Source organism: Oncorhynchus nerka, linkage group LG12, assembly GCF_034236695.1.
Source record: "Oncorhynchus nerka isolate Pitt River linkage group LG12, Oner_Uvic_2.0, whole genome shotgun sequence".
NCBI lineage: Eukaryota > Metazoa > Chordata > Actinopteri > Salmoniformes > Salmonidae > Oncorhynchus > Oncorhynchus nerka.
In genome coordinates this window covers 5,649,286-5,666,564 of record NC_088407.1, presented here as the reverse complement: position 1 = coordinate 5,666,564, position 17,279 = coordinate 5,649,286, and the positions used below count along the sequence as shown (strand labels likewise).

Here is a 17,279-nt window from a genome sequence, read left to right as displayed (position 1 = left end):
GGACACCAGGTGGGTGATTCCCCTCTAATCAGGTGGGGGATTCCCCTCTACTCAGGTGGGTGATTCCCCTCTACTCAGGGCCTGATTTAGACCTGGGACACCAGGTGGGTGATTCCCCTCTAATTAGGGACTGATTTAGACCTGGGACACCAGGTGGGTGATTCCCCTCTAATTGGGGACTGATTTAGACCTGGGACACCAGGTGGGTGATTCCCCTCTAATCAGGTGGGTGATTCCCCTCTACTCAGGGCCTGATTTAGACCTGGGACACCAGGTGGGTGATTCCCCTCTAATTAGGGACTGATTTAGACCTGGGACACCAGGTGGGTGATTTCCCTCTAATTAGGGACTGATTTAGACCTGGGACACCAGGTGGGCGATTCCCCTCTAATTAGGGACTGATTTAGACCTGGGACACCAGGTGGGTGATTCCCCTCTAATTAGGGACTGATTTAGACCTGGGACACCAGGTGGGTGATTCCCCTCTATTTAGGGACTGATTTAGACCTGGGACACCAGGTGGGTGATTCCCCTCTAATCAGGTGGGTGATTCCCCACTACTCAGGTTCTGATTTAGACCTGGGACACCAGGTGGGTGATTCCCCTCTATTCAGGGACTGAATTAGATCTGGGACACCAGGTGGGTGATTCCCCTCTAATCAGGTGGGGGATTCCCCTCTACTCAGGTGGGTGATTCCCCTCTACTCAGGGCCTGATTTAGACCTGGGACACCAGGTGGGTGATTCCCCTCTAATCAGAGACTGATTTAGACCTGGGACACCAGGTGGGTGAATCCCCTCTAATCAGGGACTGAATTAGATCTGGGACACCAGGTGGGTGATTCCCCTCTAATCGGGGACTGATTTAGACCTGGGACACCAGGTGGGTGATTCCCCTCTAATCAGGTGGGTGATTCCCCTCTACTCAGGGCCTGATTTATAGACCTGGGACACCAGATGGGTGATTCCCCTCTAATCAGGGACTGATTTAGACCTGGGACACCAGGTGGGTGATTCCCCTCTAATTAGGGACTGATTTAGACCTGGGACACCAGGTGGGTGATTTCCCTCTAATCGGGGACTGATTTAGATCTGGGACACCAGGTGGGTGATTCCGCTCTAATCGGGGACTGATTTAGACCTGGGACACCAGGTGGGCGATTCCCCTCTAATTAGGGACTGATTTAGACCTGGGACACCAGGTGGGCGATTTCCCTCTAATTAGGGACTGATTTAGACCTGGGACACCAGGTGGGTGATTCCCCTCTAATCAGGTGGGTGATTCCCCACTACTCAGGTTCTGATTTAGACCTGGGACACCAGGTGGGTGATTCCCCTCTATTCAGGGACTGAATTAGATCTGGGACACCAGGTGGGTGATTCCCCTCTAATCAGGTGGGGGATTCCCCTCTACTCAGGTGGGTGATTCCCCTCTACTCAGGGCCTGATTTAGACCTGGGACACCAGGTGGGTGATTCCCCTCTAATCAGAGACTGATTTAGACCTGGGACACCAGGTGGGTGATTCCCCTCTAATCAGGGACTGAATTAGATCTGGGACACCAGGTGGGTGATTCCCCTCTAATCGGGGACTGATTTAGACCTGGGACACCAGGTGGGTGATTCCCCTCTAATCAGGTGGGTGATTCCCCTCTAATTAGGGACTGATTTAGACCTGGGACACCAGGTGGGTGATTCCCCTCTACTCAGGGCCTGATTTATAGACATGGGACACCAGGTGGGTGATTCCCCTCTAATCAGGGACTGATTTAGACCTGGGACACCAGGTGGGTGATTCCCCTCTAATCAGGGACTGATTTAGACATGGGACACCAGGTGGGTGATTCCCCTCTAATCAGGGACTGATTTAGACCTGGGACACCAGCAGGGGTGATTCCCCTCTAATCAGGGACTGATTTAGATCTGGGACACCAGGTGGGTGATTCCCCTCTAATCGGGGCCTGATTTAGATCTGGGACACCAGGTGGGTGATTCCCCTCTAATCGGGGACTGATTTAGACCTGGGACACCAGGTGGGTGATTCCCCTCTAATCGGGGACTGATTTAGACCTGGGACACCAGGTGGGTGATTCCCCTCTAATTAGGGACTGATTTAGATCTGGGACACCAGGTGGGTGATTCCCCTCTAATCAGGGACTGATTTAGACCTGGGACACCAGGTGGGTGATTCCCCTCTAATTAGGGACTGATTTAGATCTGGGACACCAGGTGGGTGATTCCCCTCTAATCAGAGACTGATTTAGTGATTTCCCTCTACTCAGGGCCTGATTTAGACCTGGGTTATATTAGTAATCAGGTAGAAGTGAAAACTGCAGAGTTCGTAGGGTCAGAGTTGAATACCTACAGTATGTTGGTTTAATCTAATATGAGGATACAGAGGAGAAGTGGCTATAGTCTACTAAGAGACAGCCCAGCTAGCGGTTTGTGGTCTGTGACTCAATTCCTGTCAGAGAGAGACGCTGAGGAGAAACATACTTTACTTTCGTCTCTACACGTGTGACAGACTTGGTACTGTCCAAACCCATCAGGTGATAAATCATCAATATGCCATCGATCTGCATTCAGATCTATGTCCTGGGTGAGTTTATCAATTGTTTATTGTTCTACAACACTTATTTCCTCTCTCAATTATCTCTCTGTTCTCTCTCTCTCTCTCTGTTCTCTCTCTCTCTCTGTTATCTCTCTCTCTCTCTCAATTATCTCTATCTGTTCTCTCTCCCTCTCTGTTATCTCTCTCTGTTCTCTCTGTTATCTCTCCCTCTCTGTTATCTCTCTCTTCTTTCCATCCATTCCCTCCCTATCACAGTGTGTTACCTGATATGTTTACTCAGCATGTGTCGGATAAGTCTGAAGGAGCTGTTTTCTCTATTTCTCCTGTCCTCCAGGCCTCCTGGTGCTGATGGGGTCCAGAGCAGAGGACGTTTCTGTTGAAGGCAGCATATCCATCAACTCCACCTCCACCCCTACTGATACCCCCTCTACAGCCAGCCTGAGCCCCTCTACAGCCAGCCTGAGCCCCTCTACAGCCAGCCTGAGCCCCTCTACAGCCAACCTGAGCCCCTCTACAGCCAGCCTGAGCCCCTCTACAGCCAGCCTGGCCCCCTCTACAGCCAGCCTGACCCCCTCTGCAGCCAGCCTGACCCCGTCTACAGCCAACCTGTCCCCCTCTACAGCCAGCCTGACCCCGTCTACAGCCAACCAGACCGCCCAGACTACATCGTCAGGGTTGACAGCCCTCAGCCAATCACAGGGCAGGGAGACCACGGAAACCACAACATCATTACCAGGTAACGGACAACTTGTGTGTGTGTCTGTCTTCAGTCCCTGCTCTCTCTCTCTTTGTCTTCAGTCCCTGCTCTCTCTCTCTTTGTCTTCAGTCCCTGCTCTCTCTCTCTATGTCTTCAGTCCCTGCTCTCTCTCTCTGTCTTCAGTCCCTGCTCTCTCTCTCTTTGTCTTCAGTCCCTGCTCTCTCTCTCTGTCTTCAGTCCCTGCTCTCTCTCTCTATCTGTCTTCAGTCCCTGCGCTCTCTCTCTTTGTCTTCAGTCCCTGCTCTCTCTCTCTATGTCTTCAGTCCCTGCTCTCTCTCTCTATGTCTTCAGTCCCTGCTCTCTCTCTCTATCTGTCTTCAGTCCCTGCTCTCTCTCTCTATCTGTCTTCAGTCCCTGCTCTCTCTCTCTCTGTCTGTCTTCAGTCCCTGCTCTCTCTCTCTCTGTCTGTCTTCAGTCCCTGCTCTCTCTCTCTCTATGTCTTCAGTCCCTGCTCACTCTCTCTTTGTCTTCAGTCCCTGCTCTCTCTCTATCTGTCTTCAGTCCCTGCTCTCTCTCTCTCTCTGTCTGTCTTCAGTCCCTGCTGTCTGTCTTCAGTCTCTCTCTATGTCTTCAGTCCCTGCTCACTCTCTCTTTGTCTTCAGTCCCTGCTCTCTCTCTATCTGTCTTCAGTCCCTGCTCTCTCTCTATCTGTCTTCAGTCCCTGCTCTCTCTCTATCTGTCTTCAGTCCCTGCTCTCTCTCTCTTTGTCTTCAGTCCCTATCTGTCTTCAGTCCCTCTCTCTCTATCTGTCTTCAGTCCCTGCTCTCTCTCTCTATCTGTCTTCAGTCCCTGCTCTCTCTCTCTTTGTCTTCAGTCCCTGCTCTCTCTCTATCTGTCTTCAGTCCCTCTCTCTGTCTCTCTCTCTCTCTATCTGTCTTCAGTCCCTGCTCTCTCTCTATCTGTCTTCAGTCCCTGCTCTCTCTCTCTCTGTCTTCAGTCCCTGCTCTCTCTCTCTATCTGTCTTCAGTCCCTGCTCTCTCTCTCTATGTCTTCAGTCCCTGCTCTCTCTCTCTATGTCTTCAGTCCCTGCTCTCTCTCTATCTGTCTTCAGTCCCTGCTCTCTCTCTATCTGTCTTCAGTCCCTGCTCTCTCTCTCTCTGTCTGTCTTCAGTCCCTGCTCTCTCTCTCTCTCTGTCTTCAGTCCCTGCTCTCTCTCTCTTTGTCTTCAGTCCCTGCTCTCTCTCTCTATCTGTCTTCAGTCCTGCTCCTCTCTCTCTCTGTCTTCAGTCCCTCTCTCTCTTCTGTCTTCAGTCCCTGCTCTCTCTCTCTATCTGTCTTCAGTCCCTGTCTGTCTTCAGTCCCTGCTCTCTCTCTCTATGTCTTCAGTCCCTGTCTTCTCTCTCTCTCTCTGTCTTCAGTCCCTGCTCTCTCTCTTTGTCTCTCTGTCTGTCTTCAGTCCCTGCTCTCTCTCTGTCTGTCTTCTTGTCTGTCTTCAGTCCCTGTCTCTCTCTCTCTGTCTGTCTTCAGTCCCTCTCTCTCTCTCTCTGTCTGTCTTCAGTCCCTGCTCTCTCTCTCTGTCTGTCTTCAGTCCCTGCTCTCTCTCTCTATCTGTCTTCAGTCCCTGCTCTCTCTCTCTGTCTGTCTTCAGTCCCTGCTCTCTCTCTATCTGTCTTCAGTCCCTGCTCTCTCTCTATCTGTCTTCAGTCCCTGCTCTCTCTCTATCTGTCTTCAGTCCCTGCTCTCTCTCTCTCTTCTGTCTTCAGTCCCTGCTCTCTCTCTCTCTATCTGTCTTCAGTCCCTGCTCTCTCTCTCTCTCTATGTCTTCAGTCCCTGCTCTCTCTCTATCTGTCTTCAGTCCCTGCTCTCTCTCTCTCTCTGTCTTCAGTCCCTGCTCTCTCTCTCTATGTCTTCAGTCCCTGTCTCTCTCTCTCTTTGTCTTCAGTCCCTGCTCTCTCTCTATCTGTCTTCAGTCCCTGCTCTCTCTCTGTCTGTCTGTCTTCAGTCCCTGCTCTCTCTCTCTGTCTTCTGTCTATCTGTCTTCTGTCTGTCTTCAGTCCCTCTCTCTCTCTGTCTGTCTTCAGTCCCTGCTCTCTCTCTATCTGTCTTCAGTCCCTGCTCTCTCTCTATCTGTCTTCAGTCCCTGCTCTCTCTCTCTTTGTCTTCAGTCCCTGCTCTCTCTCTCTCTGTCTTCAGTCCCTGCTCTCTCTCTCTATCTGTCTTCAGTCCCTGCTCTCTCTCTCTTTGTCTTCAGTCCCTGCTCTCTCTCTCTATGTCTTCAGTCCCTGCTCTCTCTCTCTATCTGTCTTCAGTCCCTGCTCTCTCTCTCTTTGTCTTCAGTCCCTGCTCTCTCTCTCTATCTGTCTTCAGTCCCTGCTCTCTCTCTCTTTGTCTTCAGTCCCTGCTCTCTCTCTCTCTATCTTCAGTCCCTGCTCTCTCTCTCTCTATCTGTCTTCAGTCCCTGCTCTCTCTCTCTATCTGTCTTCAGTCCCTGCTCTCTCTCTCTGTCTGTCTTCAGTCCCTGCTCTCTCTCTATCTGTCTTCAGTCCCTGCTCTCTCTCTATCTGTCTTCAGTCCCTGCTCTCTCTCTCTCTGTCTGTCTTCAGTCCCTGCTCTCTCTCTCTCTCTGTCTTCAGTCCCTGCTCACTCTCTCTTTGTCTTCAGTCCCTGCTCTCTCTCTCTATCTGTCTTCAGTCCCTGCTCTCTCTCTCTCTCTTTGTCTTCAGTTCCTGCTCTCTCTCTCTCTCTGTCTGTCTTCAGTCCCTGCTCTCTCTCTCTTTGTCTTCAGTCCCTGCTCTCTCTCTCTTTGTCTTCAGTCCCTGCTCTCTCTCTCTCTCTGTCTGTCTTCAGTCCCTGCTCTCTTTCTGTCTGTCTTCAGTCCCTGCTCTCTCTCTCTGTCTGTCTTCAGTCCCTGCTCTCTCTCTCTGTCTGTCTTCAGTCCCTGCTCTCTCTCTCTGTCTGTCTTCAGTCCCTGCTCTCTCTCTCTATCTGTCTTCAGTCCCTGCTCTCTCTCTCTCTGTCTCTCTCTGTCTGTCTTCAGTCCCTGCTCTCTCTCTATCTGTCTTCAGTCCCTGCTCTCTCTCTATCTGTCTTCAGTCCCTGCTCTCTCTCTATCTGTCTTCAGTCCCTGCTCTCTCTCTCTGTTGTCTTCAGTCCCTGCTCTCTCTCTCTATGTCTTCAGTCCCTGCTCTCTCTCTCTATCTGTCTTCAGTCCCTGCTCTCTCTCTCTTTGTCTTCAGTCCCTGCTCTCTCTCTCTATGTCTTCAGTCCCTGCTCTCTCTCTCTATCTGTCTTCAGTCCCTGCTCTCTCTCTCTTTGTCTTCAGTCCCTGCTCTCTCTCTCTATGTCTTCAGTCCCTGCTCTCTCTCTATCTGTCTTCAGTCCCTGCTCTCTCTCTCTCTATCTGTCTTTAGTCCCTGCTCTCTCTATCTGTCTTCAGTCCCTGCTCTCTCTCTATCTGTCTTCAGTCCCTGCTCTCTCTCTCTGTCTGTCTTCAGTCCCTGCTCTCTCTCTCTCTATCTGTCTTTAGTCCCTGCTCTCTCTCTCTATCTGTCTTCAGTCCCTGCGCTCTCTCTCTATCTGTCTTCAGTCCCTGCTCTCTCTCTCTATCTGTCTTCAGTCCCTGCTCTCTCTCTCTCTCTAGGTATATGGTAGTATATGATCTAGGGTGTAATCATTAGTCCAACAGTTGCAAACGAGAGTTTCTATTGGACAAATTCAGGCACGTATTCTGTTTCCTTCAGTTTTTAAAATGTTTTTCAACAGAATTGGCAGAATGAATACACCCCTGATTGCATACATGACCACTGTCATAGGAGCCACATTACAAACAGCATGACCACTGTCATAGCAGCCACATACAAACAGCATGATCACTGTCATAGCAGCCACATACAAACAGCATGACCACTGTCATAGCAGCCACATACAAACAGCATGAGTCACTGTCATAGCAGCCACATACAAACAGTCCCTGCTCTCTCTCATCTGATCACTGTCATAGCAGCCACATACAAACAGCATGACCACTGTCATAGCAGCCACATACAAACAGCATGACCACTGTCATAGCAGCCACATACAAACAGCATGATCACTGTCATAGGAGCCACATACAAACAGCATGACCACTGTCATAGGAGCCACATACAAACAGCATGATCACTGTCATAGCAGCCATCATACAAACAGCATGACCACTGTCATAGCAGCCATCATACAAACAGCATGACCACTGTCATAGCAGCCACATACAAACAGCATGATCACTGTCATAGCAGCCACATACAAACAGCATGATCACTGTCATACAAACAGCAGATCACCACATACAAACAGCATGATCACTGTCATAGCAGCCACATACAAACAGCATGATCACTGTCATAGCAGCCACATACAAACAGCATGATCACTGTCATAGCAGCCACATACAAACAGCATGATCACTGTCATAGCAGCCACATACAAACAGCATGATCACTGTCATAGCAGCCACATACAAACAGCATGATCACTGTCATAGCAGCCACATACAAACAGCATGACCACTGTCATAGCAGCCACATACAAACAGCATGATCACTGTCATAGCAGCCACATACAAACAGCATGATCACTGTCATAGCAGCCACATACAAACAGCATGACCACTGTCATAGTCAGCCACATACAAACAGCATGATCACTGTCATAGCAGCCACATACAAACAAACAGCATGAGTCACTGTCATAGCAGCCACATACAAACAGCATGACCACTGTCATAGCAGCCACATACAAACAGCATGATCACTGTCATAGCAGCCACATACAAACAGCATGATCACTGTCATAGCAGCCACATACAAACAGCATGACCACTGTCATAGCAGCCACATACAAACAGCATGACCACTGTCATAGCAGCCACATACAAACAGCATGATCACTGTCATAGCAGACACATACAAACAGCATGATCACTGTCATAGCAGCCACATACAAACAGCATGATCACTGTCATAGCAGCCACATACAAACAGCATGATCACTGTCATAGCAGCCACATACAAACAGCATGATCACTGTCATAGCAGCCACATACAAACAGCATGATCACTGTCATAGCAGCCACATACAAACAGCATGATCACTGTCATAGCAGCCACATACAAACAGCATGATCACTGTCATAGAGCCACATACAAACAGCATGACCACTGTCATAGGAGCCACATACAAACAGCATGACCACTGTCATAGCAGCCACATACAAACAGCATGATCACTGTCATAGGAGCCACATACAAACAGCATGACCACTGTCATAGCAGCCACATACAAACAGCATGACCACTGTCATAGGAGCCACATACAAACAGCATGACCACTGTCACATACAAACAGCATGACCACTGTCATAGGGAGCCAAACAAAGCATGACCACTGTCATAGGAGCCATCATACAAACAGCATGATCACTGTCATAGGAGCCATCATACAAACAGCATGATCACTGTCATAGCAGCCACATACAAACAGCATGATCACTGTCATAGCAGCCACATACAAACAGCATGACCACTGTCATAGGAGCCACATACAAACAGCATGACCACTGTCATAGCAGCCACATACAAACAGCATGACCACTGTCATAGCAGCCATCATACAAACAGCATGACCACTGTCATAGCAGCCATCATACAAACAGCATGACCACTGTCATAGGAGCCATCATACAAACAGCATGACCACTGTCATAGCAGCCACATACAAACAGCATGATCACTGTCATAGCAGCCATCATACAAACAGCATGATCACTGTCATAGCAGCCACATACAAACAGCATGATCACTGTCATAGGAGCCACATACAAACAGCATGACCACTGTCATAGCAGCCATCATACAAACAGCATGATCACTGTCATAGCAGCCACATACAAACAGCATGACCACTGTCATAGCAGTCATGACCACTGTCATAGCAGCCACATACAAACAGCATGATCACTGTCATAGCAGCCACATACAAACAGCATGATCACTGTCATAGCAGCCACATACAAACAGCATGACCACTGTCATAGCAGCCACATACAAACAGCATGACCACTGTCATAGGAGCCACATACAAACAGCATGACCACTGTCATAGGAGCCACATACAAACAGCATGACCACTGTCATAGCAGCCATCATACAAACAGCATGACCACTGTCATAGGAGCCATCATACAAACAGCATGACCACTGTCATAGGAGCCATCATACAAACAGCATGATCACTGTTGGAAGAGTTCCAGTGTTGTGTTGGATAGTCATAGCCACATACAAACAGCATGATCACTGTCATAGCATCCCTCTGTCATAGCCAGCATACAAACAGCATGATCACTGTCATAGGAGCCATCATCCCTCTGTCAAACAGCATAGCATCCCACTGTCATAGCAGCCATAGCCATACAAACAGCATGACCACTGTCATAGCAGCCAGCCATACTAAAACATCCCTCTGCATGATCACTGTCTGGAAGAGTTCCAGTGCTAACATAGCATCCCTCTGATAGTCATAGCCAGCTAGCTAACATAGCATCCCTCTGTTATAGCCAGCTAGCTAACATAGCATCCCTCTGTCATAGCCAGCTAGCTAACATAGCATCCCTCTGTTATAGCCAGCTAGCTAACATAGCATCCCTCTGTCATAGCCAGCTAGCTAACATAGCATCCCTCTGTTATAGCCAGCTAGCTAACATAGCATCCCTCTGTTATAGCCAGCTAGCTAACATAGCATCCCTCTGTTATAGCCAGCTAGCTAACATGGCATCCCTCTGTTATAGCCAGCTAGCTAACATGGCATCCCTCTGTTATAGCCAGCTAGCTATGGCATCCTCTGTTATAGCATCCCTCTGTTATAGCCAGCTAGCTAATATAACAGCTAGCTAACATCCCTCTGTTATAGCCAGCTAGCTAACATAGCATCCCTCTGTTATAGCCAGCTAGCTAACATAGCATCCTCTGTTATAGCCAGCTAGCTAACATAGCATCCCTCTGTCATAGCCAGCTAGCTAACATAGCATCCCTCTGTTATAGCCAGCTAGCTAACATAGCATCCCTCTGTTATAGCCAGCTAGCTAACATAGCATCCCTCTGTTATAGCCAGCTAGCTAACATAGCATCCCTCTGTTATAGCCAGCTAGCTAACATAGCATCCCTCTGTTATAGCCAGCTAGCTAACATAGCTTCCCTCTGTTATAGCCAGCTAGCTAACATAGCATCCCTCTGTTATAGCCAGCTAGCTAACATAGCTTCCCTCTGTTATAGCCAGCTAGCTAACATGGCATCCCTCTGTTATAGCCAGCTAGCTAACATAGCATCCCTCTGTTATAGCCAGCTAGCTAACATAGCTTCCCTCTGTTATAGCCAGCTAGCTAACATGGCATCCCTCTGTTTGAGCCGGGTGTTTGAGTAGGCTAAACTAGCTAGCAGTGTTTGTTAATTAGATAAGTAAGTGAAACTGGAAAAAAAAAAAGACTCTCTCTATTTCTTTCTCGCTTCTGCTTAATTTTGGAAGAAATTCATTTATTCAAAACTGTTCAACTATTGTCTTTCTCTATGAGTCAACAACTCACCATATTTTATGCACCTCAGTGCTAGATAAGTAAAATTGGAAGAAAATAAATGACTTTCTCTCTTTGTTTGAGTCAGTAACTAAACTAGCCAGCTGCGTTCACTTTCACAGCGAAAGTTTAAAAATAAATAAAGCCAAATATAATAAATAAATATAGCTATCTCTCTTTCTCTCTCGCTTCTCCTTAATTTTGGAAGAAATTCATTTGTTCAAAACTGTTCAACTATTGTCTTTCTTTCTCTATGAGTCAACTACTCACCACATGTTATACACTGCAGTGCTAGCTAGCTGTAGCTTATGCTGTCAGTACGAGATTCATTCTCTGATCCTTTGATTGGATGGACAACATGTCAGTTCATGCTGCAAGAGCTCTGATAGGTTGGAGGACGTCCTCCGGAAGTTGTCCTAATTACAGTGTAAGTCTATGGAAGGGGGGTGAGAACCATGAGCCTCCTATGTTTTGTATTGAAGTCAATGTACCCAGAGGAGGATGGAAGCTAGCTGTCCTCTGGCTACACCATGGTGCTACCCTACAGAGTGCTGTTGAGGCTACTGTAGACCTTCATTGCAAAACAGTGTTTTATTTAAGTATTTGGTGACGTAAATATATTTAGTATAGTTTTATCTATAAATATAATAACTTTTTAAAATAATGTTAAACAATTTTTGTATTTTTATTAAATTGACTGAGGAGGATGGTCCTCCCCTTCCTCCACTGTGTTCTACTCGTCGGTGTGAGTAGAACAAAGCATTGTACGGTAGCTGCAGGCCTGAAGCTAGTTAACTGCCTTCCTGTCTCTCTAACCACAGCTATCATGCCATTATGTGCTGCTGAGCTAGCTACCACCACACACACACACACACACACACACACACACACACACACACACACACACACACACACACACCAGTCTGTGCTTTTTAAATGATACCTTTCAGTTGTCTCTCTGGTCTGTGTGTATAACACTGTATATAAATAATATATTGATGACATTGTTTCTGTGTTTGTTTTAGTTTCAGCTACAAGAGGAAGTGACATTGCAGGTATATGACCAATAGGAATTTTGAGTAATTTTTTAAAACTTTTTTGTTTTACAAATGTTTATGAATGAACTGCACCCCTATTCACAACATTCTCTCTCTCTACCCCCCCTCTCTCTCCATCCACCCTCTCTACCCCCCCCCTCTCTCCATCCACCCTCTCTACCCCTCTCTCTCCATACACCCTCTCTCTACCCCCTCTCTCTCCATCCACCATCTTCTCTCTACCCCCTCTTTCTCTCTACCCCCTCTCTCTACCCCCCTCTTTCTCCTCCCCCCTCTCTCTACCTCCCCCCTCTCTCTCTAACCCCCCTCTCTACCCCCTCTCTCTCCCACCCCTCTCTCTACCCCCTCTCTCTACCCAACTTCCTTCTACCCCCTCTCTCTCTACCCCCGTCTCTCTCTACCCCCTCTCTCTCTACCCCCTCTCTCTCTCTACCCCCTCTCTCTCTCTACCGCCTCTCTCTCTCTACCCCCCTCCCTCTACCCCCTCTCTCTCTACCCCCTCTTTCCCACCCCCTTCCCTCTACCCCCTCTCTCCCACCCCCTCTCCCACCCCCTTCCCTCTACCCCCTCTTTCCCACCCCCTCTCTCTACCCCCTTCCCTCTACCCCCCCCCTCTCTCTCCTGTAGGCTATGTAATCCTGTTTCTCATATTGTTGGCTGTTGTGTGTCTGGTGGTGATTCTCTATATCCTGAGGAAGAAGTCAAGGGTGAGACATCCAGGGCTTTAAAACACAACCCTGTTACTGTATTACATAGTGAAGGAAGACCCAGGGCTTTACAACACAACCCTGTTACTGTATTACATAGTGAAGGAAGACCCAGGGCTTTAAAACACAACCCTGTTACTGTATTACATAGTGAAGGAAGACCCAGGGCTTTAAAACACAACCCTGTTACTGTATTACATAGTGAAGGAAGACCCAGGGCTTTACAACACACCCAGGGCTTTATAACACAACCCTGTTACTGTATTACATAGTGAAGGAAGACCCAGGGCTTTACAACACAACCCTGTTACTGTATTACATAGTGAAGGAAGACCCAGGGCTTTAAAACACAACCCTGTTACTGTATTACATAGTGAAGGAAGACCCAGGGCTTTATAACACAGCCCTGTTACTGTATTACATAGTGAAGGAAGACCCAGGGCTTTATAACACAACCCTGTTACTGTATTACATAGTGAAGGAAGACCCAGGGCTTTAAAACACAACCCTGTTACTGTATTACATAGTGAAGGAAGACCCAGGGCTTTAAAACACAACCCTGTTACTGTATTACATAGTGAAGGAAGACCAAGGGCTTTAAAACACAACCCTGTTACTGTATTACATAGTGAAGGAAGACCCAGGGCTTTAAAACACAACCCTGTTACTGTATTACATAGTGAAGGAAGACCCAGGGCTTTACTTGTTGTGAAGGATATGTTTTACAGTCTGTTCCTCCAAGGCTTTGGTAAAAGAAAGGGGGTAAAACGATATTGTTTACCTGGAGTGGTATGAGGAAATATGAATTCTGAAAGGCTCTAGGCGGGTCACAGTCATCGAGTCACATTCCATACAAGTCTTCAGATCTGTCTGATAATTAATGTACAATGGTTATGTTGTCTCATAACCATTCAATATTACTGGTGTTTTGGTCGCTGTTAAGATGTTGCTGATCTTTTCTCCACAGAGGTACTCGTTTGATCTGCAGTATCCAGGTTATGACCACGACACCCCCCTCACCTGCATGGAACAACCCGGAACCTTCGAACCCAACAACGGTAACCATGGTGACATTACTATTTGGTAACCATGGTGGTGTTACTATTTGGTAACCATGGTGGCGTTACTATTTGGTAACCATGGTGGCGTTACTATTTGGTAACCATGGTGACATGACTATTTGGTAACCATGGTGGTGTTACTATTTGGTAACCATGGTGGCGTTACTATTTGGTAACCATGGTGGCGTTACTATTTGGTAACCATGGTGACATTACTATTTGGTAACCATGGTGGTGTTACTATTTGGTAACCATGGTGGTGTTACTATTTGGTAACCATGGTGACATTACTGTTTCGTCATTATGGGGTATTGTGATGTCATTATGGGGTATTGTGATGTCGTTATGGGGTATTGTGATGTCATTATGGGGTATTGTGATGTCATTATGGGGTATTGTGATGTCATTATGGGGTATTGTGTGTAGATTGATGAGGGGGGGGGAGTCAAGGGGTCTGAATACTTTCTGAATGCTCTGTAATATCCATATGTTGTATTTTAGATCAGAAAATCTGGGAGTCTGAGAGAGAGGGTGGTGAAGAGGATCCCCATGCTATGAGCCCTGTAGCTAACGGCTCAGCTATGGGGGCTGGAGAGACTGGCTCTACAGGGGAGAACGGTAAGGAAACTCTTACTAAGTCTGTAGTCTCCTGGTGTCAGGAATAGACTGAGGAGAACAGTAAGGAGAGACTAAGTCTGTAGTCCCCTGGTATCAGGAATAGACTGAGGAGAACGGTAAGGAGAGACTAAGTCTGTAGTCTCCTGGTGTCAGGAATATGTGAAAACATACTGTGAGCAAAACTGATATCTCCATCTTTCTCTCTTTCTCTCTCTCTCTCTTTCTGTTTCTCTCTCTGTCTCTCTCTCTTTCTCTCTGTCTCTCTCTTTCTCTTTCTGTCTCTCTCTCTCTCTCTCTCTCTCTCTCTGTCTGTCTGTCTGTCTGTCTCTAACAGAAGGAGAGAAGCAGGCTCATGGTGATAGTGATGGAGACAGCTTCAACAACTTCTGTGCCAGTGATGTCACTCCGCCCATAAAAAGGATTGGCTTTAGCCTGGACCTCGACCTGAGTGACAAGGTGTTTTTCGGCTCCAGCCCTGACCTTTGACCCTTGAGTGACAGGGTGTTACTCGGCTCCGGCCCTGACCTTCGACCCTGTATGTCCAGATAACGTCTTCACCGAGATCAAGATGTACATAGCACCTTTTATTTGATCTATAAAATGTCAGAATGTAAATGGCTCCAAATGAGTTTTTTACTTTCCTATTTCTGATACTGTAATTCATTTTAATAATGTTTTGTTTTCCTATTTCATTCATTTTTTATTTATTTCATTTTAATAATGTTTTGAGCGTGAGAGCGATGTCACGTTGTTTTGGAATAAAAAAAAAATTACTTCACAGAGGACTTGACGTGTTGTCTTGATGTGTGTGTTTGTGTGTTTGGGTTGACACGTGGAACTTAAATGACTGTCGCTCCGTACCACTTACTTCTGTCATCGTGTAAAGTGCTTCGAGAGACTAGTCAAGGATCATATCACCTCCACCTTACCTGACACCCTTAGACCCACTCCAATTTGCATACCGCCCCAATAGATCCACAGAGGATGCAATCGCCTGTACACTGCCCTGTCCCATCTGGACAAGAGGAATACCTATGTGAGAATGCTGTTTATTGACTATAGCTCAGCCTTCAACACCATAGTACCCTCCGAGCTCATCGTTAAGCTCAGGGTCCTGAGTCTGAAACCCCGCCCTGTGCAACTGGGTCCTGGACTTCCTGACAGGCTGCCCCCTGGTGGTGAAGGTAGGAAACAACACCTCCACTGTGCTGATCCTCAGCCCTCTCCTGTACTCCCTGTTCACTTATGACTGCGTGCTGTATGCACGCCTCCAACACAATCATAGTAGGCCTGATTACCAACAACGACGAGACGGCCTACAGGGAGGAGGTGAGGCCCCTGGCAGAGTGGTGCCAGGGAAATAACCTCTCCCTCAACGTCAACAAAAACAAAGGAGCTGATCGTGGACTTCAGGGAAACAGCAGAGGGAGCACGGCCCTAGCCACATGTACACATACTGTATTCTATTCTACTGTATTCTATTCTACTGTATTCTATTCTACTTCATTCTATTCTACTGTATTCTATTCTACTGTATTCTATTCTACTGTATTCTATTCTACTGTATTCTATTCTACTGTATTCTATTCTACTGTATTCTATTCTACTGCATTCTATTCTACTGTATTCTATTCTACTGTATTCTATTCTACTGTATTCTATTCTACTGTATTCTATTCTACTGTATTTCAGTCAATGCCACTTTGACACTGCTCGTCCCAATATTTACATCCTCCCTCAAATTCATTATTTTATACTTTATATGTGTGTATTGCTAGATAATACTGCACTGTTGGAGCTGGGAGACACAAGCATTTCATTACACCCCCCGGCAATAACATCTACTTTGTATGTGTATGTGACCAATAATATTTTATTTGGAGAGGTAATGTGTGTGTTTGGGTAATGTGTGGAGAGGTAATGTGTGGAGAGGTAATGTATGTGTTTGGGTAATGTGTTAAGAGGTCATGTGTGGAGAGGTAATGTATGTGTTTGGGTAATGTGTTAAGAGGTCATGTGTGGAGAGGTAATGTGTGTGTTTGGGTAATGTGCGGAGAGGTAATGTATGTGTGTTGGGTAATGTGTTAAGAGGTAATGTGTAGAGAGGTAATGTATGTGTTTGGGTAATGCGTGGAGAGGTAATGTACGTGTGTGAGTAATGTGTGGAGAGGTAATGTTTGGGTGGAGAAGTAATGTATGTGTTTGGGTAATGTGTGGAGAGGTATATGTTCAGAAGGGGTTTTACTCAGTTTGTTGGGAATTATTTTAGAGTCCCATCCTCCCTTTGAAATAGTTTAGAAAGAGGGAGGACTGCAAGGAAATGGTTTAGAGAGAGAGAGGGAGGACTGCAAGGAAAGGGTTTAGAGAGAGAGGGGGAGGACTGCAAGGAAAGGGTTTAGAGAGAGAGGGGGAGGACTGCAAGGAAAGGGTTTAGAGAGAGAGGGGGAGGACTGCAAGGACATGGTTTAGAGAGAGAGAGGGGGGACTGCAAGGAAATGGTTTAGAGAGAGAGAGGGAGGACTGCAAGGAAAGGGTTTAGAGAGAGAGAGGGAAGACTGCAAGGAAAGGGTTTAGAGAGAGAGGGGAGGACTGCAAGGAAAGGGTTTAGAGAGAGAGGGGAGGACTGCAAGGAAAGGGTTTAGAGAGAGAGGGGAGGACTGCAAGGAAAGGTTTTAGAGAGAGAGGGGGAGGACTGCAAGGAAAGGGTTTAGAGAGGGAGGGGGAGGACTGCAAGGAAAGGGTTTAGAGAGAGAGGGGGAGGACTGCAAGGAAATGGTTTAGAGAGAGAGGGAGGACTGCAAGGAAATGGTTTAGAGAGAGAGAGGGAGGACTGCAAGGAAATGGTTTAGAGAGAGGGGAGGACTGCAAGGAAAGGGTTTAGAGAGAGAGGGGAGGACTGCAAGGACATGGTTTAGAGAGAGAGAGGGGGACTGCAAGGAAAGGGTTTAGAGAGAGAGGGGGACTG

At 47.2% G+C, this 17,279-nt stretch overlaps 1 protein-coding gene across 2 annotated transcripts; it reads left to right on the top strand.

Moving 5' to 3' along the window:
• The first annotated feature begins 2,245 nt into the window (after positions 1-2,245).
• LOC115124808 (uncharacterized) lies at positions 2,246-15,099 on the top strand. 2 transcript variants are annotated; one of them, XM_065025174.1, is made up of 8 exons: positions 2,246-2,597; positions 2,905-3,306; positions 11,896-11,925; positions 12,556-12,635; positions 13,603-13,693; positions 14,198-14,314; positions 14,649-14,794; positions 14,840-15,099. In XM_065025174.1, the coding sequence occupies exons 1-8, from the start codon at positions 2,564-2,566 to the stop codon at positions 14,861-14,863; spliced, it is 924 nt and encodes a 307-aa protein (XP_064881246.1). In that variant the 5' UTR covers positions 2,246-2,563; the 3' UTR covers positions 14,864-15,099. The 2 variants fall into 2 exon arrangements, with proteins under 2 accessions (XP_064881246.1, XP_029510154.2); XM_029654294.2 differs by having other exon boundaries at positions 2,285-2,597; positions 14,649-15,099.
• The last annotated feature ends 2,180 nt before the right edge of the window (positions 15,100-17,279 follow it).

Coding starts and splice junctions, on each gene's coding strand:
- LOC115124808 (XM_065025174.1), top strand. CDS start 2,564: ATGCCATCGATCTGCATTCAGATCTATGTCCTGG. Junction 3,307..11,895: donor AACCACAACATCATTACCAG/GTAACGGACAAC, acceptor TGTTTGTTTTAG/TTTCAGCTACAAGAGGAAGT. Junction 14,315..14,648: donor TGGCTCTACAGGGGAGAACG/GTAAGGAAACTC, acceptor TGTCTCTAACAG/AAGGAGAGAAGCAGGCTCAT.